The sequence below is a fragment of the Xiphias gladius genome, chromosome 18 (genome assembly GCF_016859285.1).
Source record: "Xiphias gladius isolate SHS-SW01 ecotype Sanya breed wild chromosome 18, ASM1685928v1, whole genome shotgun sequence".
Classification (NCBI taxonomy): Eukaryota; Metazoa; Chordata; class Actinopteri; order Istiophoriformes; family Xiphiidae; genus Xiphias; species Xiphias gladius.
In genome coordinates this window covers 13712149-13735008 of record NC_053417.1, presented here as the reverse complement: position 1 = coordinate 13735008, position 22860 = coordinate 13712149, and the positions used below count along the sequence as shown (strand labels likewise).

At 40.5% G+C, this 22860-nt stretch overlaps 2 protein-coding genes across 2 annotated transcripts; both read right to left on the bottom strand.

Annotated features, from left to right (window-relative positions):
• Nucleotides 1–1803: 1803 nt before the first annotated feature.
• Nucleotides 1804–10041, bottom strand: rbm15 (RNA binding motif protein 15). Its single transcript, XM_040152654.1, has one exon. It carries the CDS (start codon nucleotides 9898–9900, stop codon nucleotides 7348–7350), a length of 2553 nt encoding a protein of 850 aa, XP_040008588.1. The 5' UTR covers nucleotides 9901–10041; the 3' UTR covers nucleotides 1804–7347.
• Nucleotides 10042–13368: 3327 nt separating this feature from the next.
• Nucleotides 13369–18957, bottom strand: alx3 (ALX homeobox 3). The gene is made up of 4 exons (XM_040153612.1): nucleotides 18600–18957; nucleotides 14206–14477; nucleotides 13947–14072; nucleotides 13369–13734 (listed from the first exon to the last, which is right to left on the bottom strand). Exons 1-4 carry the CDS (start codon nucleotides 18955–18957, stop codon nucleotides 13369–13371), a joined length of 1122 nt encoding a protein of 373 aa, XP_040009546.1.
• Nucleotides 18958–22860: the final 3903 nt, after the last annotated feature.

Sequence of the window (22860 nt, the reverse complement as noted above, 5' to 3'; positions counted from 1 at the left end):
CTTCAACTTCAACCAACTCTTCAATTCCTTTAATCACATTTTAATACATTTAACCTGTTTACAGGCGTTGCATATGCAATTTTCTGCACAAGTGAGCACGCTTAATTTTCTTCAAAAACTTTGATATGGATACTTAATTAAAACCTCAGTTGTGACATTTTTAAATACTGCAACTAGAAACTGCCTTTCTCCTTCTGTGGGTCAATAATGATATTACACATCTAAATGGCTTAGTGACATTATCTTTTACTTGGCAGCACCTTCTGCTAAGAAAACGCTCATGCCTAGCTCATCGCTTGAGAGCTGTTCTATGCAAGTGCACACAGAAAGATTTTTTTTTTACAGCGCGCTTGCACGCACAATAATTTTAACTGTAGCAAAAAATGCTTCCGGAATATTTTGATCACAGCTGGAACGAGGGGCAATGGAGCTGATGAGCTCCAGTAAACAGCTAAACAAGGTTTTCTGACTAAATGTCATTTTATCAACCTTGTATATCTTCAAATCTCTGACCAACTGTGTTACAAAGATGTTTTGCTGATGTTGCCCATATATATGCTCGGTGCCCCAAACTGACTGTTGCCCAGCCTTTACAATGCCTGCAGGCAGCCAATTAATGGCAATGCAACTTATAATTTTATTGTGTTTATACATCGGAGTCTATTGGGTGATTTATCTTTTTATATCTATCTATCTATATATATCTATATATATGTGTGTGTGTGTGTGTGTGTGTGTGTGTGTGTGTGTGTGTGTATATATATATATATATATATATATATATATATATATATATGGGTTTTTGTGTTTTTAAGTGGATTCCTTGTTTTTCACCACTGTCTGCCTTACAAGGTACTGTATTGTATCTTTACTAACTTCCTGTGATGTCAGCCAAAGACACATTAGAAAGCTACAACTTGAAGCTTATTAATGGTGAAAATATTTTCAGTGTGAATAAATTAAACCACTGTGACCATCCATTATGCAGTCATTTCCAAGTCTTGACTGAGCTCGGCCCAGAATCCGGAGATGGACATGTGTTTTATTACGCTGCCCTCTTGTGGCAGAGGAAGGCATCTACTCTAAGAATGTTGTCTCAATTAGCACCAAATTATTCCCCCTCAACTCACTTTCACAATACTGAGCAAGGCTCTTTGTATTGTTTCAATAACGACAGTCATGCACAAAAGCTCTTTTGGCTCACGAGTTGCATTCACCACCAGTATGCTTTTGTGATTTAGGGCCACGGAATATTTTGTACCATAATAAATCTTTTATGGAAAGTATTTGATGCTTTAAAAGTAGATTTAGTTTGGGATTATTGTACTTGTTAGTTATCTGGATCTTTCAAGGAACTGTATGTTAAGCAATATCTTGTAATATTTTTTATGTCTCTTTGGTAATGTCTCAAACACCACTGTTAAGGAACTGAGTTCTGTTTGATGGCGTTTGATCTTATGTTCTTGTTGCAGCAAATGCATTTATAGGTGAAGCACTGTTCTGTCACTACTCTTGCTCCTGGATTTGTTAACTGATCGAGTTTAGAAAATATGCTTAACCAATCATAGATATCCTGTTCCAAGTCCTTAGAGTTCATTTTTAAGCCATGTAACAGTCCACACTCGGCTGAAATAAACTGACGTGTGACTCAGTCCGTTCTTGTGTGATTCAGACGACTCAAAGTAATAAACGCACTGATACGAGACCAACTTATATCTCTATGCAAAATAACACCCACAAGTTGCAATTAATTTAACATATTTTATTGACATTTCATTTAGACATACTAATCTGAACAAACAAAATCATTTGTGTATATTATTGCATTCATTGTCATCTTGGGTTTAAAAGTAGACTCAGCAAAGGCTTGTTACAATTATTTCTCTAAAAGTATACACTTTAAAGTGTTACACACTTTTTCATTTAATACTGTCAGTCAAAGCAAACTTACATGTTACTTACAGGAGATGAGACCCGATGGTGTGTTCATCGGTGGCCTGGAAACAAAGTGATTCACCAACTGCTGTCCGGTGGAGCTCTGTATAGGAGACATGCAAACATGTTTTAATCTTGACAGCATCTTACAGTGTTAAATGGTCACTAACAACAGTTTCAGTGCTTTGAATGTGAGAGCTGGAAAATGTTGTTATTGCAAATGAATACTTGTTTTGAGAAATTGAAATGCTGATTGGCAATGTCACAATATCCAACTTATTTCTTCATACTACCGTGAACTGCACTGCAGTGAGCATGGACAACATAAATCAAGTGTGAAATTTTAATTGACAGATTTCTGGATTTTATAGCTTACAACCAGTAAATCAGATGATCTTCTCACAGGAATGCATAAGCAAATATAACATGAGATGTGTTGAACTGAGAAAGTTGTATGTTGCCATAGTGTCCACCAGTTTACATTTGCAAAAAGTTAAGTGTCTTACCAACACTGGCACAAACTTGTAATACAGTATCTTAAGAATTATAGGTAATAGTCATTATTTAAAAGCCTGGTGACATTCTGACTACAATCAGCATATTTTAAAGAAGAACTTCATGGACCTTTTCCTTACAACTGTGTATAAAGACAAAATCTAACCTGGGTCCAGCCTGTAAAATGATAAATATCAGTTTCTGATATCTGAATTTCTAAAAAATTTTTTCCCTTAAATTGGATATATCTGATTTTTGAACACCTCACCGAGCATCGTATTGCTGCTCCAGTAGTGTTTGATGAGTCAGACCTCATTGAGACATTGATGTCTAAGAGAGAATATTTAGTTGCATGTCTCTGCATTCATCGGTCAGATAACATCAACTGTAGCAGTATGACAAAAAGCACATGTAGCTGCTCATACAGCGTGAATGCACAGGGAGCAGAGTAAAAGGTCGACTGGTATCAGTGAGGTGTCGGCTGCCAGATTAAAAGGTCAAGTATCAGCCACGGATTGATTTCGTTTATTTTCACATGGTATATTTTGATTGCTAACTGGTGGTGTGTGGTGTATGTAAAGGGTCCTGGAGTAGGTCTCCTTTAACTCTCACATTAATATTCTCCATTTCATTAACTACAGGTTAATCTGTGGCCTGTATTTTCCTAATGCAAAACACCCTTTTGCACCACAAGCCATTTTCTTCTGTAATTATAATTCCTTTAAATTAAACTTCTCTGACCGGTAAGTGATGATAATGCTTTTGGCTTTAACAAGAAATATTCTAATAAAGGTTTCTTTTAGCATGATCTGTAACATCATCTATGACCAGGAGTGTCTTACCAATGTTGTTCCACATAATTGTGAGTCTTAAAAGAAAAGACACTGGCTTGAGCCTGTTCATTGCTCAATTAAGCCTTTATAACTGAAACTACACCACAGTTTCCTCACAGACCGCATAATGTTAACCTCGCCTCTAGTTTCTGGCTATTTTTTGCATCAATGACACAATAAATCTTCATCAAAGTGAATGGTGGGAATTACATTTACATTTCTAATGAGGCTGCAAAAAAAACAAATGTGCAGTATTGTGTTATATATATCGAATCTAGACTGGGGGTTCAACAACTGCAGTAGTCTTGCTTTAAAAGCTCACCAAATTTTGTCTTTTCTCTCTAAGTACTTCAACTTTTTACATAACAACAATTTCGTAATGTATGTGAACACGTCTCATTTTAACTAGAGCCTCTACATGACTATTATCAAAAAATGTATCAAAATTAGGAGTTCACTGTTGGAGTATACCTATCATAGTTTTGTTGGTGGTGATCAAAACAGCCCTATATGGAAAATGTTGTTGTGGGCAGTAAATGTCCCGATTATCTCACACTAGGGTCTGAGATTTAAACTGCCATCAGTGGAAATTACCTCGGTAATTACTTTGGATTGAAACCAGAGCGTGCCATTTTGCATGTTGCAGTAAAATGTGGTGTTGACACTTTGTACTTACCACTGCTGCCTAAGCCACCGATACAGACCTGGCAAGCAGCAATTGTTCTCTTACTCATCATCGTGCCATTCTATACAGCAGTCACACAGTGATACCAGCTCTGTCCTCGGTGTCTTTTGTGCGTGAGTGTGATTTATCAGGTAGTTGGCTGTGAGAGAGGAAAGCAGGTGCTCCATGGTCCTCAAGATGGCAATGTTTCTCTAGCGAAGTAAGGGGTCCTTCTCAGCACAGAACAGAATTTGTTTTCACATTAATATGACTAAAATGGATGGTGGGAGGAAACAGAAAACTTTCTCTCCTGTGTAAAATGGCCTTAAACTTATAAAAGGAGATAGGCAAAATAAAAAGGTCTCCTAGAAGAATTTCGGGGAGGGGGGGTCCGCAGTGTGGATTCCTTCCAGCGGTGTAAAAAAGGGTAAACAATCTGGCCTGTTCTTGTTTAATTTCCATGCTGCAGCAGACCTCAGGTGACAACAGAACAGCTTCAGCACAGCAAACACACTTCTTCACTCGTCTCATCGGAGAAGGTTCAATCAGAGGCGAACACAAAGATGGGGGCAAACAATATTCCTAGCTGAGGTTGGGCCAATCCTCTTCCCTGAGCCACACATAATGTCAAATCAAATCATAACTGGGCAAAGTATAATAAAGACAAAAGAGCCCAGTGGTTCAGCTTGGCCTCTGCAGCGAGATAGCTTGAACTGTAGATGCTATGGAAATTTCAAAGTGGTGTCACCCACAATCTCTCGAGTGGAGTGTGTGACGGCAGGTGATGGAATTTCCTCAGCTCCTACTCACAACCAGGAACAATGCACATGACACCTTTAGAGTAATGAGCAGGAAAAACAACAGGATACTGGCACGTGCTGCTGTTTGGTCCAGGCCTCACCTCCCAAACTGCACGGCTCTCTGCATCTGCCACTGTTTCACACTGCAAACCGGGACTCTGGCTGTAAACAAGGGATGCGGAGGCTCCTCGATCCTGATCAGGTGTTCACGTGCCAACAGGAACAGTTGAGGGTATTATATTGGATCATGGGGGAGGGAGTAATTTATGACGAGCAACTTATGAGCTCAGAACAGGCCTGTAAGCAAACAGCGATCCTCACACGAAACAGAGGTCTCTCTTCGCTGGTGCTAAAATTGCAAATTGTCTCCCTTTTCGTGTGCAGAAACAAAATTTCAAGTGACAACTCCTTCGAAACACAATAAGGTATGGCAGCTTGTTTCTTCAATTCACTTCCATCGAAGAAACATGTTTCCCTTCAAATGAACAATTTATTGATAATCGGTCACATTAAGTGCCCAAATGCACTTTCAGGTATGTGAACAGCTTCGCATGGGCTCTATGGATTTTCCTTTCCCATGACATCAAAGTGTACATTGCTCAATTTTCCATTTAAAACAGAAGTCATCACAGGTGCAGATGGGCTACACAACTTAAAAGCTGCCTCATCAGTGAGGACTCACAAACACTAGGTTGCCTTCCCTGCAGAGGTTTTCAGCTCTGCGCTCGTCTCCTCGGGAGTCCAACGTTGCAGTGGGTGTGATGTTGACACATAACAACTTTCCCCACATATTAATTTTTTTCAATACATATTAAACCAAACTCTGCAAATTATAATTTGGGGTGGATTACTATTGCATGACAAACATACAATGGCAAAAGAAAATACGGTAAGTAGGCCTTTGGAATATGTTGGCTGTCATGATAAAACATTGTCAAATTTAGACCTCTAAAATTGAAATTCCAACATTAACTGCTAAGATACTGCTAAAACTTTAAAATTAAACAGACCTAGTTACTGAACAAACAGCATGTTTTTGTTACTTTGTACCAACATTTTAATTATACTGAATATTGTTCTTGGAGGACCTACTGGTTTGAGAGCAATAATGAATCAGACTGTCAAAAATCAACACAAACTTCTCTAAGCTTTTTATCCATTACTAGTGTAGTTTTTTTTCATAGATCACATTACACCACCATTTCTAAAGGTAGGGATGCACAAAATAAAATATGAAGTAAAAAATATGAGAAACATGTTAGTATTTGCTTTACTATGCTATGCGCTTTTGTGTTATGTGGTGTTCCCTGGGCAAAAATCTCACATCTGTTAGTATTAAGCATTCGACAGAGTTGACATGACAATTTAGTTTTACCAGTGGACTGGACACACACCGAGTTCATTGTCTATCTTGCAATTTGGTGTTCCAATACTGAGGAACACAATATAAATACACTCAAATCCAAACCATGAACCTGAAGATAATTTTTCAAACACAGCTGACAACGTAGGTAACTGAAATGTATGAGCCTTTTCTAGACACTTCTTATCTAGAGACCTTCAAAATATTTTCCAACTTTGAGAGGGCACTCAGGGACCAGTGTGAGCTTCAATGCAAGCCCGTCAGAATTAGAACACATACCACAACTCTTCTTCTACACACCACTCTTCATTCACCAAATTTTTAATCAATCTTGCTGCCATCAGGGCGTTCCGTGATGAAAGCAAGATAGCCAAAAACCTTCGGTAAGTGGAGTGTTTTGCACTTGAGAAGAGTTGTGCAAAATGTTTTGACCATCTAAATGTTAACGGGGTTCTTTCTCCAAAGAGATTAGCTTTGAAACTGCAGTACCAAATCACTCACTACTCCTTTACCGACATACCATACCATAGCGTAAATTCAAAACGGTCATGCTCACCTTTGTATCCATCCATCAAAAAGTGATTACAGTAGAAATATTATTGCACTGTAATTCAAAGCTTTGAAAAATTATGTCTTCTGAGTCCCCTCATTTAAGTACCTGTGTAGGAGGTAGACACAACAAAACCCCTGTACAATCTAAGGCAATACAGTATAATAGCCCAGAAACAAACATGACCTTTGTTAAGCTTGTAATTTGCAGCTTTTGTTAACACTGGGTCGGGCAGCTGTGGATTCAAAGTGAAATTTGAGAGGCCAGTGTTTGTCGTTTTATTGTAGTGGAGTATTATTGTGTCCACTCCTTGCATTTCTAATTGTTCTTTTCCTTTTCTTGTGGTATATCTCAATATCTAAGATTTTAACCTGGCAAATAACCGAATGTTTTCTATATGACTTATCCCTACTTAAATGAAATGGAAATTTATTCCTCAAATGCTTCTCATGCTTAACAGTATTCTGACTGAATTACTGCAGGTTTATGACTGAGCAATTCATACACCCTTTAAAAAAAATTTCAAAACCACACACCCATTTAGTTTTGTAGAAGGGCACTGTTTGTCCTTTTTGTAGATTACATGGCAACATACAAACACTCAAGAACCATACTAGTGTACCCCATAATGCAGAACACACAGCATGCAATAGTTACTGACATACAGATTTTTTTTACATGACTTGAACTTAGTGTGTTCTGATTTTTTAAGATGCTCCACGAACCACAATCATGACCAGATAGTCCTCTTCGCTTTTAGCCAGAGCTTTGGCAGAGGAATCCAGGAACTGCTGGGAGAAATCACATGGAGGGAAAGCATGAAGAACGCCCGTGTTGTCTTTATCTCTGCTCCCTCCCACGGGCAGGCTGATGACTCCTGCTGCTTGTTTTTGGTTGAGGTAGGACACCAGATTCCGAAGCGGCCGCTGAGTTGAGGCTGCAGGGTCAGACGACGATGTATCCTCTGTGGTCCCAGGAACTGCCAGCAGAATGGCGTAGCCGTCGGGACCCGCCACCTTGATGCGCCGGGACACCTCGTCAAGCTTGGGCTGGTCCAGACGGAGACGCTGGGTGATCTTCAGCTCGCTCACCTGCCTCCCGGTTGTGCCGTCAACAAGCAGGTCACTGGCTACATTGTGGTCGCCCTCCAGCAGGTGCATGTTGGCTGGAAAGTTGCTGTTCTTCAGCAACAGCATACCATGCCAGGCCAAACTGAGTCTAGTGCCATCCAGCTTGGTCAGCTGGCCTCCCTTGGAACTGCTCTCAGAACGTTCTCTCTTGGCTAGCCCTTTGCCACCATCGCCTACTTTACGTTTACGCTCTCCAACTGCTGAAATACTGGTGCTAGAAGGTCCCTTATCAGAGAGGCTCTGGCTTTTGAGTCTCCGTTCAGCCCCACTTCTTTCCAGACTGCTGTGACGTTCTCGTGATGGGGAGGGTCTCTCGCAGCGCATAGGGCGCTCTGAGTCACTGAAACGACCACCGTCTCTGCTGCTACCTCCAGGACTGCCATCTGGAGAAGCACGCCTACGCCGTACTGTCCTCTCAGTGCTGTCAGGGGAGTGGTCTATATGACGTCCATCCTCCATTACGCGTCGCTTGCGTAGAGGTTCTCGTCCCTGCAGCTCTCGTTCCAACGACCAGGGCTCCCGTGCCCGCCGCTCACGTTCCAAGTGCTCCAGAGGCTCAAAAGGTGAGGCACGTACCCGTTCACGAATAGCCGCGTTGGGCCACTCAGTTCCAGGAAAGAGCTCTCTCTCCCTGAAATGAAGCGGCGGTGGAGTCCGTTCCCTGACCCTCAGTGGTTCAGGTGTGGCCCGGTGGACAAATGTCTCAGCCACCATGTCAAAAGGTGGAATCGGGAGAGGCTGCAGGAACTGCTGCTGGTAACGATGCTCAGTGTCAGCAAAGTCCACTCTAAGTCTTCTCTCGGGACCTCCCAGCGGGAAGCCCCTCATGTGTGTGCATGCTGCCTGTGCAGCATCCAAACTTTCATACTGAATATAGGCCCAGGTATCCCCCTTTCTATAGTCAATGGTCCTTATGGTGCCAAAACGATCAAACTCTCTTGCCAGGGCAGCTAAAGGAACCCAGGGTCCAAGTCCACCGACCCACAGGCGTGTGGTGGGAGTTGCTTTCCCATAGCCTATTTTTATGGGGTTGCGGCCCACTATTTTGCCAGACATACTAAGCTTAGCACGGTGAGCCATGTCAAGGTTCTCAAATTTCAGAAATCCATATGTGCTGGTTTGTCCCCGGGTGGGTCTTTTAATGTCCACCTCTGTAATGACCCCAAACCTGTCAAAGGCTCTCCTCAGGTCGGCCTCTGTAACAGTTATGTCCAGGTTGCCTAAAAACAACGTCCTATTGGCTCTTTGGTCATCTTCTGGAGATATAAAATCCTCCTCACGAAAAGCTGCCCGCTCTGCAATGAAAGCTGGACGTGCCCTGGCTTCAAACAGGGCAAACTCCCTGTCTCGCTCCAGTTCTCTGGGCAAAGGGGGCGGTGGGGGAGGGGGGAGCCGTCCCAAGGCCAGCTGCTGCAGCCGGTAGTCTCTGTATCCAAGCCCCGTGGGCGAGAGAGGTCTCTGTAAATGTCTATGGCTTTGAGCTGCACCATACAAGTCTCTCTCCACAGGGGAGCGGCTTCTTCTCCTGTTTATGTACACTGCCTCAATTTTCAGCGGCCGGTCGTACAGCACCAACCGTCCCCTGGCGTGCTTAGCAGCTCTGGCGTCCTCCGGCTTCCTGAAATTCACAAACGCTATCCGCTCGTCGTTGCTACGGCTTATCTTAACGCTCACATCTCCAAATTTTTTAAATTCATGAAAGAGTCCATCCTCTATGTCTTCATCGCTCAGCTGGGTACCGAGGTCGCTTATTTTGAGGGTTTTGTACTCACTCTCGGTGCTGGGCGGCTGAACCCGCTGCTCCCCCCGTGAAGTGGTCCTCGGTGAGACTAAATCCAGCGTCAGGCTAAGGTTGTGGTTTTTACCGACGGAGCTAGCGGCGGCAGACTGACAACTGTGATTATTTCCAGTCCGGCTATGACTGTCGAAATCTCTCTCTCTCTTTTCACCGAGTAGACTCCTTCTCGTCGAGCCGCCGTCGCTTTTGGTCGAACTATTTCCGTTATTACTCCCACTAGAAACGGAGAGAGCCCCCATTTTCTTGCTGGTCGGGTGGCATCCTCCCCTGTCTCGAATATCGTCCAAGGCCCGGGAGCGTTTTTTAATCGGCGACCGCTCTTTACCTTTCATTTCAGTCCACGCGGAGCCAACCCTTGGGGCGCCTTTTTTTTGTTTGTTTTTTGTTTTTAGTGGTGTTTCTGCAAATTAGTGCTGAAAATTAATGAAATAAAACGCGGATTTATTCACTGACCCTGCGGCAAAACAACAACAGTCGCCATTTTGTAAAGATTAGCGTGAAAGCCCGCCCCTTCGACCTAATTGGTTGAAAAGTGGGTGGGAAACATTGAGGCGCATGTCAATCATCCCCTGAGACATTTAAATAAAACTGTTTATTTATACTGTATGTTTTTCGCATTTTGATACCAAGTAAACGAGGTGGAAAAATAACAGGAATACCACAGGAAAAGGAAGGATTTATTTAGAGATTTACAATTTATCTCAAACCTAAGTGAATGCATCACCTGTGACCTCCCAATTAAAATAACTTTAGTATTATAGACAAAACATACAGTAAAGATATAAAAATAACCAGATTCATGACCAGTGACAATAAAAATGTATATAGAATTTCACAGGGGAGGAAACAAAATGATCATGGCGTAGGGAGAGACTGAGAAACCTTTTCATCTAAATAATACAAATCGACCTAATACCACAAGGTGGCAGTATTTGAACAGTAGCTCAAAGGTAGAGTAACCCATAAGCCTCTAACTAATCCTTAAAAATGACTTTAGATAGCCACTGGGCCTTTCTACCTGTTGTATGTATGACAAAGCAAGCTGTTAATAAACCTGTTGTAATCTATTTTCGCATACGTTAGCCAAACTCCAATCATAATTACAGGAGTTATTGTAAAGATAAAAATATGCATTAGCAGCATTTAAATTAATAAGTAATTAATAGCCTAATTTGACAGATTTTTAGCCCCTATATTTTTCAATGCCATTTAATAGGTTTTAGATACAAGGGTTTCTTTTTTGGAGGTACAAATTGAAAGCTATATGGAAAACACAATTACCTAACAACCCACTGATACAGTATTTGGCCTTTACTGGAGTTATTTTCCTCGTTTGCACTTCTTGATATTTGTAAAAACTTTTTGTGTATGAATGTTTTTTTTCTGTAGATGATGAACTGCCAAATGAAGTTGTACTGATAGACGTCTGGAAGCAGCCAAATACTCCATCACAGGCTGTGTTGAACTTGCCTCACTCCACTGTTCAACTGTGTTGGCCACACTGAGCTTGCACATTGTTTATGTTAGTGAGACATGTTAATGCTGTTTGACTACTTCAAATACAGGGATCTGTTGGGTCACAATAGCTGCACTTCAAGGCTAAGATAAATCTTGTTGAGATCAAAGCTCAGAACAGTGGCCAGCAGGCAACTTTTCTGATTTAATGAGCATTAAATCATATTTTTAGTCCATTAATGAGGCTAAGGATATAGTAATTTCCAGACTCTAACAATGACCCCCACACAGATTGATGCTTAGTTAATAACTGCCCCCAGGATTGTGCAGTCTTACCTCAACAGTTTGCATTCATTTCTGACAAATGACATAAGGCCTTTGTAGCCTGATATACTGAGTCAATACAGATCAAAGCTTATGCCACACCTTTTTAATGACACCTTAATCAAAACTCATGACCCCCTATTGTAAGATGAGGTCATTATATTTAGCTCTTTTTAAGGTGAATAAACCATACTGCAATTAAAATATTGTGACTTACTGTATTACAACTGCCCTGACAGTGTTCAAAAGTTAACATATCAAATTCACTAAGGCACAGAGTTTCCTCTTTTGTTTTTGGATAGATTTGATTAACCTGCTCCCTATCTTAAAATAAATATTAAAATTGAGCAGTGATCCACCATCTGCTATTTCTTTAGCTTTCCTAAAGATGACCATCTCCTCAATCCCTTATCCCTACTGACAGGTCTTCTTATCTTCTCCACTTAATCTGGGATTTAATCAGGGGGACTATGTAACTGCAGTAAGGGCTGCCGTCTCCCAGGGCCTGGCTGGAATTTGAAGCTGTGGGTGTGGAAAGTGTTTCTGATGGGTTTGTGCATTCTTCTATTGGAACCACATGTTAGCGGCTCAAACAAAACCCCGACACAGACTAGGGGAATGGCAGCTAATCCACCCCAGCATGGCTGTCATGGTGAAGCAAGCAAAGGGAAAGGAGAGCCAATATATTCCCCCGTAAGCTATGTACACTCCTGGGGAGTAAGTGGAGCTTGGGAGGGCTTTGTCCACCAGTGGAACTCTTTTTTCTCAAGTCAAGCTGCATTCTCAATCTTATACAGATTGAAATGTTTCCACATCTGACATGAATATGTTGGTAATTTAGTAATTTACCCCAGATGGGATGGTACCATGCAATACAGTGTTTCCTTGACAATAAAGTAAATTGTTTGGGGTAAAGCACAACAAGGAGGTTTCCTGAAAACAATTATTAGGAATGCATTCAGAATACATGTGAGACTAAGTAACATATTTATGTCATATTCTTCTTTAAAGACAACACATGAATACATGAGTATTTATAAATGAAAGTGGAAAGCAGATGACCTGGCTTCAGTGAATAATAACCAAAATACACTCGAGCACTGGTAACCCCAATTTCTTCTATTAAACTGTAACTCATTACTCAGGTGGTCAGGTTTACCACTGATGCCAGATGTGAATGAGAAATGCCTGCCTCAACATGAAGACAGCCATCTGTGGGAGGCTCACTACTTTATCATCAATAGTAAAGTGTGGTCGCTCAGTTAGCTTTTCATTAATGAACCTGCCACTTGCTCCTGATACATGAGGTGCAACCTGAAGGCCTCTTGAAGTGAAGCCAAGTAGGCCGCACATGTATGGTCTCTCTGTGCATGTCCCGAACACAAAGAATCTCACTTCCTGCAGAGCAGAAATCTCTTTGTTTATGGCAACCGCAGCCTGTGAAGCATTTTTGCCTCACAACCACATTCCCAGTTAGAAATGTGACACAGACTTTTGGTTAGCTCTGTTGGTTGTCGTTTTCTAAAAGAGTCATGTCAAGGCTAAAATAATTCTGGCTGAGATTGTTTTTGTTCCATTTTCTTAATCTCTTCTCCCAAAAATACTTTCCTACTGAATAAGACAGATGATTTAATTGGAGTTCTTTATTACTGGTCACACTATAAAGCACAAAAGACATAAAACAAAGATTAATATGATAATTACATTTTTTACATGCTTAAATAATTTTTCCTCCTTGGTCTCAGCATTGTGATATTAAACTAAAGCTAGAAACAATAATGTTCCTATTAATATATTGGTTTTCGTGCAGGAAGGCTCAAGCTGCCCTCAACGTTCATGAAATTCCTGTTCCAAGATATTCTGAATCGCGAAAAGTCTCCAAGTTGGCTTACATTAATGTTAAGAGGAAATATTTGAGTCGTATGCAGTGGTGGGTGTGTACATCTGGGCCTGTGCTTGGGTCAGGAATGTAATATGCTTTGGCTCAGTCAGGGCATAATGGGAAGCTTGCACTGTTGTGGTCATGTAGGCCAGGAGAGGATGCTGCCTGGCTCTTTGGCTTTCATCCGCAGCGCCACCAGGCCCGTCGGCTTGTATTCGGTCTCAGGACCCTCGATGGAAGGGGACCCGAGGCCTCCTGGGAAGCTGTGGAGCGAGTAGAGGCCATTGATGCTCGGATGGTGAGACTGGTGGTGGTGGTGGTGGTGGTGGTGGTGGTGTGGGTGGCTGGGGGATGGGGGCATACCCATGAAGCCCTGCAGGTTGCTGTGGGGGTGAGGGTATGGACTCATGCAGGATGAGGGAATGGAGTCAGCTCCTAGGACACAACCAGCACCTGAACCACCACTTCCTCCTGAAGCTGGCCCTGGCCACAGGTTGCCCTGCATCTGGACGGAGAGAGATATAGGATAAGACACATTTGGAATTTGATGAAATGAACATGAGAATGCTACATACTTCGCTATGAACAGCAAATCTAGCAACAAAGGTTTGGATTGAACTTGTTCAGTTTTGTACTGGTTCTTGTTCTTGCAGCAGGATCAATAATTTACTTCTACCACTATAACATGTATGTCATGTGAGATCTGCTGTGGCCTACCTGATATGTATCATGGCGGGGGAGAAGAGAAATATCATAAGTAGCAGCAAAGTGGTTGCGGACCTCCTGGATCTTCCCATAGCGTTCCCGTTTCCTCCACTTGGCTCTACGATTCTGGAACCAAACCTTTCAAATACAAAAAAATAGTATAAGAGGATATTTTCTGATGACAATACGTCCTGTTCAGGTCACAAACTCTCTTCTGCTTGTAGTTATAAAATGAGAAGGTGTAAAATATGAAGTAGTTGCCCTAACACACCTGAACCCGAGCCTCAGTGAGCTCGGTCCTCAGTGCCAACTGTTCCCGGGCATACACGTCAGGGTAGTGTGTCTTCTGAAACACTTTCTCCAGCTCCTCCAGCTGAAAGGTGCTGAAAGTGGTGCGATTGCGCCGCTTCTTGTTTTTGCCTGATAAATCAATGGAGTCAGCGATAGAGTCTCCCTGTAAACCGACTGGCTCTTTCAGCTTGCCACAACAGTCTATGCCAATCCCAGGATAGCCCATGGTTTTTGGAGCTCCTTTCTCTCTGACTGAGGCATGAAGGGTACACAGAAAGGTAAACAGTTATATATATTTGAAAATAAATATAAATTCAGATGCAAAGTCAATCGTATTTTTTCCTTGTGAATTCCACAGCATCAATTTATTGTTAGATGGTTTAGGATTGCTGTAAGGTTGTCTTTAAGGTACCACTTTTGGTTATTTATAGGGTGCCGATTTTACCTAAGATTTTGCATTCATCAACTTCTCATTTTAATTTTAACATCACTGCAATCTGATCCTCTGTCAAATATTTTGTGTAATCTGTTTTACTTTGTCTGGAACTTGTTGTTGCCCATCTTGGCCAGGACACTCTTTAAAATTCTATATTAAAGAAATAAATTGTTCATCTCAATGAGGCTTTAGTGGTTAAATAAAATTAAAATATAAATGTGTTTTTTGGGGGTTTTTTTTTTTGTTTTTTAGATTGTTAATTTCTTTTATAGGATTTCAGAGAGACTGGGCAGGATCCCAGAGAAACACCAAAAATGAAAACTCAACTTAAATGTCTTTTGAAATTGTGAGGAAATCAGAACATGCACAAGAAATCTCCCACGAACATGAGGTTGAGAAACATACAACGTTTGTACAGAATAAGCCAGTGCTTGGAAACAAATGTCATTGCATGTCAGGCACCGGTGCAAACAACTGAATGATCAAAAACTCCCCTTTTCACTGCCAGAGACATTATTTAAAGCCATTTTTATACCAGCACACTTAAATGGTTCTGGCACACAGTGGTCAAGAACAATACATTGTCACTTTACACATTTTTACAAAATCAAATTAAACAGGGTATTACATCAAACATTTTGTCCGTGAAGTATCACTGAAAACCAATAATCTCTTGCTTGTTTTTTATATTTCTCAATTTATTTCCCAAACAAAAACTGCCAAAAGAGGCTGAGCTGTGAGATGCCTTAGAAAATCAACACAAACAACACTAATTCAGCCAAGCAGTGTTTTAATTAGATTAGCCCAGACAAACCATATTTAGGCAAGAGCTATCAGTGAGTTGGCTTGAATTAAACCCACAAGGCAATAAGTTAAAAAACAAGATTTGATTTCCTTTGGAAATACAGAAAAGAAAGGTTTAGGGTCACATTCCAAACAAACATGTCATTTTATTCTATGGGAAACTTATTATAATGTCTGTGTCAAAACATTCCCATTAAGAATAAGACAACTAGGATACAGCACTGAAATATGTGACAAATTTATACATGATAAAACACATGATTGTTTGAGTTAATAATATATACATTGTGACCTTTACATTCAGTGGTAAAGGGAAATCATTCCTGTTAACAGACCATGGAAAGAGCTGTTCCCTCCTGCAGTGTTTGGATGTTGTTGTCCATGTTCATTAAGTTTAACCCTGAGATCCAAAACAAAACCACTCTGCAGGCACTCACTCACCGCGGGCAGCTGAGACGTTACTCTGCTATTCTCCTGATTCAACATGGGGCCCAACAGAGAGCACTTTTCATTGCAACATTAATTTCCTGGAGTCCATTAGATCCAACCTCACACCGCAGTTCATGCCGAAAATATTCTCCATCAAGATTGCAAACTGGGGCCGCGGGCATAGCATAGCTTTTACCCTGTCAAGTACCCACATCTGCTCTGCCTCTCTTCCAGTGTAACTGGAGATCTATGTGAAATGCAAGAAAAGGCAAATAGAGGAAAAATTATATAGGTAGGAATATGCTATGAGCAAGGGGATCAATTTTACTACACCTAAATAGTCATGGTAGAAATTTAAGCAGCTTCTTTTCCAGGCTGCTTGCTCTGTACATTAATGTTTTCAATTTGTGGAAACCACCGCTTGAGTCTTTAAAACACATTTCATCCTCTTTCATTACAGGATGTACAACATTCACTGTTTTTAAATTAATCTGCTATAGTTATTATAACAGATGAATAATAAAAATTTAGATAATTAAAAATGAAGCAATCTCAGCCTCTTTTTTCTCTCGGGATTAACAAGTTTTGAACCTTTTTTTATGCTGCTGAGTTAACAAAACAGTTTAAATAATAAGGGATGATTAGTGAAGGATATATTTTTTTATTTTGTTCTATCTTTACAGAGAAATGAGAGGCATTTGTGTGTATAGTATATTTCTACAAAAGAAAATTTAAATAAGTTAAGAAAATTATTGTACCCGTGGATAAATTTGTCTGGGGTATATTGTGGTGGCTATACCATACATTTAAAGACAAAAAAGGCAAATCTCCCAATGGAAACATCATACATATAAACTAGAATTTACCAATCTAATGAATACAATATGAAACATATTAAATGTCATAAATACGATAAAGACATTCAATTGTTAAAACTCCTCAATCTGTAAAAGCGCAAAAGAAGCATTATTCTTTACATACTTGTCCCCTTTTATATGTAAAATTAGTGAGTGAGAAACCTGTGGGCCATTTTTTTTTTTTTTTGTTATTGGAAAAAAAATGTAAAATTGAATCATTAAAATCAAGTAATTCCTTTTATAAAAATCAGCTACCTCATTGATTAAAATGTGTTAATTCTGTCTTACAACTGCAAGAATGGTTTGTGAAAAGCAATATTGCAAACTAAACTAAAATTTCATGGTGTAAAAATGGTCGAAGTATTTTCCATTTGTTAGCCTGTCCCTCCATCACTAAACTTTCCTCCCACTGTAGACAAAACAGGAAGACCTGTCTGCTTTTGAGGGTGTACGAGCCCAAACTCAGAAACACACAAATGAAGAGTAGTGTGGAAAGATACACACACATACACACACGCTATATCCACTCTGCAAAGCCCTACTCACTTGCAGTAATATTACAAAAAAAATGAAGCTCACACGCAACAATTGTCAGTGAACAAGCTTGCGTGTGTGTGCGCCCTTGCACAGAGTATGTACCTGAAAGAGAGGAAAGGGGAAAGCATATACGCATACTCTTATTCAAACTGAATTTAAAAGAAAAGTAATCGAAGTCCACTTTGAAACAGGACAGTTGATAATGTTATCATAACTAATTGTGAAAAAAGTCTACCGGCTGTCTTTGGCAGTAACATGAATCAAGCTGTTGTATATTATTCTGGACAGGGATATCACAAAGACCTTATCAGCGCTCATATCCTCTGTTGCTCTGCAGAATCATCAACACCAATAAATAAAGTGAAAGACCACATCATTTCTTCAGGCTTCGATTCAACATATACTGTTGTTACTTTCCTTCCCAAGATGGACATGTGTAGGCGATTACGTCTGACAATCTTTGGTCACACGCCAGCTTGCAAAATTTAAAGCCAGTTCCTGTAGTTTTATATAACAAAATCTTGCAAATGAAGTAAGTAAAAAGCAATTGGAAGAGAGTCTAAAGGCTAAAATACACTGAAATACTGAGCTGGATGTTGGCCTAAAGAGCTGATAGCTGGATAGTAGCCTAATGACACACTAGACTTGGTGCCAGACTGACCTTTAACCTCTCTCACTTACAACAAGGACTGTCCATTGAAGGCAAACTTGTTGACATTTTTATCACAACCATTGCATCCCCAGTAAAAATCAAGTAACATTTTTGTGTAATTCCTGGTTGAAATGACAAATTTACAGAACAAGCAAACTGAAAAAAAAAGTTGCTTACCGATAATGATTTGAAATATGATCCACTGGATTTGTGTAACTTAATTTCTTACAAAACTTAACAAGGCATTGCAAAGGATTATGTTTATTTTCTAATTTTTAATCCTCCATTCCTCCATTTATTTTTTACACGGGCTTATCCTGAGCAGGATGGGCATTGTTTTATTTTTGAAATGTCAAGATTGGGGGAAAAAATATGCCAATGAAAGGACTGTCTTCAGCCCTAAAGAAATTTAGACATACAATACTAATATTTTTTGAATGCCTCTTAAGAAATCTTTTATTAAAATCAGTGTATTGTCAAGCACTTGTGCACTAAGACAAATGTAGTTCAGTCAAATATAAAAACAAGAAAAGCCAGTCATTATTGGTAGTAGTAATTGTAAAGATCTTGTTGTTGTTCCTATTTTTATTTATTGCTCAGTTTCTCTTTTTAATTTCCTTTCTTTTTTTAAATTTAATTTTAAATGATCTCTAGCTTACCTTCCGAATTGTTTTCATAAAACGCCGGCTTGCCGCTTATCGCTGTTCCCTTCTGCTCCTGGTTTATACTTTCCAAGAACTTGCTGTGTTTGGACGGTGAGGCGGGCGGGTTCGCCGGGGCACCGCCGTGCGTAAAGTCCGCCGCAGCATCACCAAACCTCCCCATGGCGGCGGCGTACACATCCCCGCGCAGGCTGAGGCGGTGGGGGAGAGGAGGAGGAGGAGGAAGGTGCGAGGGTTTCTGCAGCTCATCGCAGGGGAGAAAGGAGCCGGAGCCGCCGTGCTCCAGTCCCGGGGAGTTTTCTGGCGTCCTCCTGCTGGTCTGCGAAGAGAAAGGCAAACAACTCTCCGTCTCCATCTTACGGGTCCAGCAGGCAGGCTAGACAACAGCGACTGGGCGCTGATAGTGTGGGCGCCTGAGTGAGAGATTTTTTTCTTCTTCTTCTGTGTTCATGTCAAGTGGGTGGGATTTAACAGATCAGAAACAAAGACCCGTAAAACCGGGGTTGGTGTGTGTGTGTGTGTGTGTGTGTGTGTGTGTGTGTGTGTGTGTGGGAGTGCGTGTGTGAGGAAAAGAGAGAGAGAGAGAGAGAGAGAGAGAGAGAGAAAGAGAGAGAGAGGGAGAGATACTCTGTGTGTGTGTGCGTGTGTGCGCGCGCGCCTGCGTGTGTGTGTGTGTGTGTGTGTGTGTGTGTGTGTGTGGTGGGATGTCTGTTACAGCATCCAGCAGTCTGATACAATCCGCCAAAAATTCAATCACGTGTGGTTTTTGTCCCTCCAATTAACCATTTAATTCCTATTTCATATATTATTATGGGCCTAATCACCAAATCAGGCAGGACAGGAAAAGCAGGCAGCAGGCACACACGACAGTTTACACGCGGAAAAATGACCGAATAAAAACATACTTTTTTCCCTGAAGGCCACAGTCTATTATTTGTTGTTTTTTTTTTTACTTTTTTTCATGTCGTTATTTCATTTAATTTTACTTTATTTCATCTCATTTCGGTCCGACATAACGAGTTGGCCTATATGTTTTCTTTTCATATACCTGATACACTTTTATATGTACTGTATCATACTGAGACTTTCTTCCTTTTCATTTGCTAAACAATTCTGCAAGCACAACAAAGTGTTCCACCTGTAGCTCATCTATTTATTTTTGGCCTCAGATTTCGATGCATTTTTCTACTGCGGATAAATACATTTTTACAAAGTGGTGCTGTGCCGCTAAACCAAATAGGGAAGACATTAATTGCCTACATATCAAATCAAAACGGGAAATTAACTGCGTAACACGCATTTCTGACCATTATAAATGACTCGTGCAAAAAACAAAAAAAAAAAAACAAAAAGCAGAGTATTTTGATTAGAATGCGTGTTGAAATCGGTTCAGAAGATTGCCGCGGTCAAGCACTTTTGGACAATAAATTAGACACAAATTGATACGCAAACAGCATCTTTAAATATGCAAATTAATATAATGACATGAATATGAAATATGAAAATTAATTTAGATAATTTATTTCATTGTCTAATTTGTGTAATAAAATGTTTCGAAAAAATGTTTCTTCGGTTTTTGAGTCTATACAGCCTAAAGACCATGATTTCGTTGAAATCGCGACGGCATTCATTGAAAAAATTTAAAAACGCCTACATCTTATTTAACCTATATGGATCTAGACGTCAAGTGAGAAATTTGGGATTTGGGATGCTATTATCTAAGTAATAGGAACTCTTAGCGTCATTTATGAACTCGAACAACCTAAATATTCGATCATGTAATCTTGAGAATACCGCAACATACCAGGAAAACAATGTTAGGCCGAAATATAGTTTATCACTAATGCATTTCATGTGGTTGTGCTAAATTATACTGAAAGTCTTTCAGAAATTATGGAAAGAGCAAAGCAATAGTTATGAAAGTCATAACATTTACATGCATGCAGTAAAATACAGTTTTAATTAAAACAATAGTATTCTCTGATTTTTATTTTTATTCATTTATTTTTATTGCTTGAAAATACGTGACATTTGTTTTGCTAAAGGCTTTGAATATAAAAACAATAACAATATCTTAAATAAGAGTAGAAGGAGCATGCTTTGTCTACGGCACAAGATGTGTTATTCATTTTTGCCATGCAGTTCAAAACTGACTGAATACCCTCAGAAAGAGTTAGACTCAGCAGTGAGTTAAAAGGCTTTTGATACTGACGTGTTATCTCCGATCTAGACAAACCTCGTCTAAACACCGGGCACTTACCAGGTTCAGACACGGTACCTTTGGTTTTGGGGACATCTCATTATCATCTCTCTGGATACCTGAGGCGGCCTGCTGCTCAGCTGATGGACAAGTGTGTAAACATTTGGTCCATTTGGGCTGAGAGGCCTCATAAGCCCCATTTGATTCCATTTTGAGCTCTGAAATATCAAAGTGTCCACACTACATGTTACAGATCCAAGTGTAGGAAAAAAAAGGCTGTGCAACAAGAAATAGGGAGTTAACATGGCATGCGAACGATGGCTCTAAGTGAGCTCAAATTCTTGCTTGAATCTTCTTTTTTTTACAAAGTACAATAATAATAACAATTAATAAACCAACAGGAAACAGTTTTTAATTCTAATGAGAAGCTTTGTCATACTCCAATTTGCAGATAATACTCTCAGACTACACTGTTGCCTTTACCAAGAGACTCATAACAAACTGAAAATTCCAGTCTTCATCTGGACACAAATTGTAAAGACATGGCTGCTTGCATGGAAAGGAAGAGCTCCTTTAAGTTTAAAACGATTAGTGACCTCAGATATAAGGCCTAATGAAATTTACGTTTAACATGACTTAGATTAACATGTTTGGGTCAGTAGAGCTTAGGGGGCTCAAAAGGACCGCACTGTCATGTTAATCATAACCACAGTGCCACCTTTTACCCTCCCACGCACTCAGTGTATCCATCCCCGTAAACTCCAGCCTAGGTGTAGTTGCCAGCATTTATCAAACTGTCTGGCTCACCACCATTAAAAACCTCATAATTCTGTTACAGGAGAGTCTACATTTTAAGATGTGCACCCAGGGGGACACGGATATGTTCCTCAAATCTCGTGTCAAGTATGTCCTATGTAGCCTGAGGCAGCAGAGCACTCTTGAATTCACAAACCCAGCTGAGTAAATGCATTCCAGAAATGTGGGCAAGAGGAAGAACGTCTGCGTTGTGATCTCGGAGCAGCCGAAGGTAACAATGTTTATATGAATACTGCATCAAGAGAGCATAAGATGTAGAGGATTATGGGTATGTTAAGACTCTGATGAATCAGAGTCTCATATGAGCCTGTGTAGACATCTGTTTGCTGTGGCTTGCTTAATTATACTGGGGGGGGGGGGGGGGGCAGTCAATCATACACTGAAAGGTCCAACTTTCAAGATAAAATAGACATTGAAATATTTTCCACATCAAGCTAAACAAAGCTTTTGTGCTAAAATAAGCACATTATGCGAAATTCTGAGTAAATCCTACCTCAGCAAGAGATGTGTGCATTTTATGTTCACCCACTTGCAGGGAAAGAAGCGGTGGTTAAAAGCCGGGAAAAGGCAGAAAACAGCATCAACTTGCTGTCCATACCATGACCAGCTCCACTCACTGCTCGCTGTGGTCCTAAACCCTTGTCCTCCGAGCCTGTCCTGGGCATGACCCTGCACAGGAAATCAGTTCAGCCTGTTGAGAGTCCCAGGTCTCCCCCCGCCACCTTCTAGCTCTGGGCACAGGCGGCGTGGATAAAGGTGACCCTGCACTCTCCCCGCACACCCTGTGGCCCTTGGGCTAAAGTGCCGCTTCCACCCCTCCCTCCACTACATCCTCTCTGCCTGGCTGTCAGTCTGCAGGGCTTTGTCACACCCTGTTACACCTTACATCCTCTCTCTTACACACACAACCTAATCTCACATACATAGGCTTGTATGTGTGCACACAGGCACAACTTTAATCAAATAAATTAAGTAGTCAGGGGCTAATATTCATTATCACATAAAATAAGACTTTTAAAAGTTTATATGATAATTTTATGATATTATAATAGTGAATAATGTCTGCCATGTAGGCAGAGAGTAAACAAAGATCTGAAATTTTTGAGTGAAAATTCTGTGATTCCCAAGCAGCATGGAGATGGAGAAGTTACTAAGATCAACCTGCCAGATGAACAACAACATAGACTGCCAGCTGTAATGAAGTACAGCTCTGTATTTCATTCAAGCTGGCTGTCTTTGTCT

Coding starts and splice junctions, on each gene's coding strand:
- rbm15 (XM_040152654.1), bottom strand. CDS start 9,900: ATGAAAGGTAAAGAGCGGTCGCCGATTAAAAAACGCTCCCGGGCCTTG.
- alx3 (XM_040153612.1), bottom strand. CDS start 18,957: ATGGAGACGGAGAGTTGTTTGCCTTTCTCTTCGCAGACCAGCAGGAGG. Junction 14,073..14,205: donor TCACTGAGGCTCGGGTTCAG/GTGTGTTAGGGC, acceptor TGTATTTGAAAG/GTTTGGTTCCAGAATCGTAG. Junction 13,735..13,946: donor CCCGCCATGATACATATCAG/GTAGGCCACAGC, acceptor CTCTCCGTCCAG/ATGCAGGGCAACCTGTGGCC.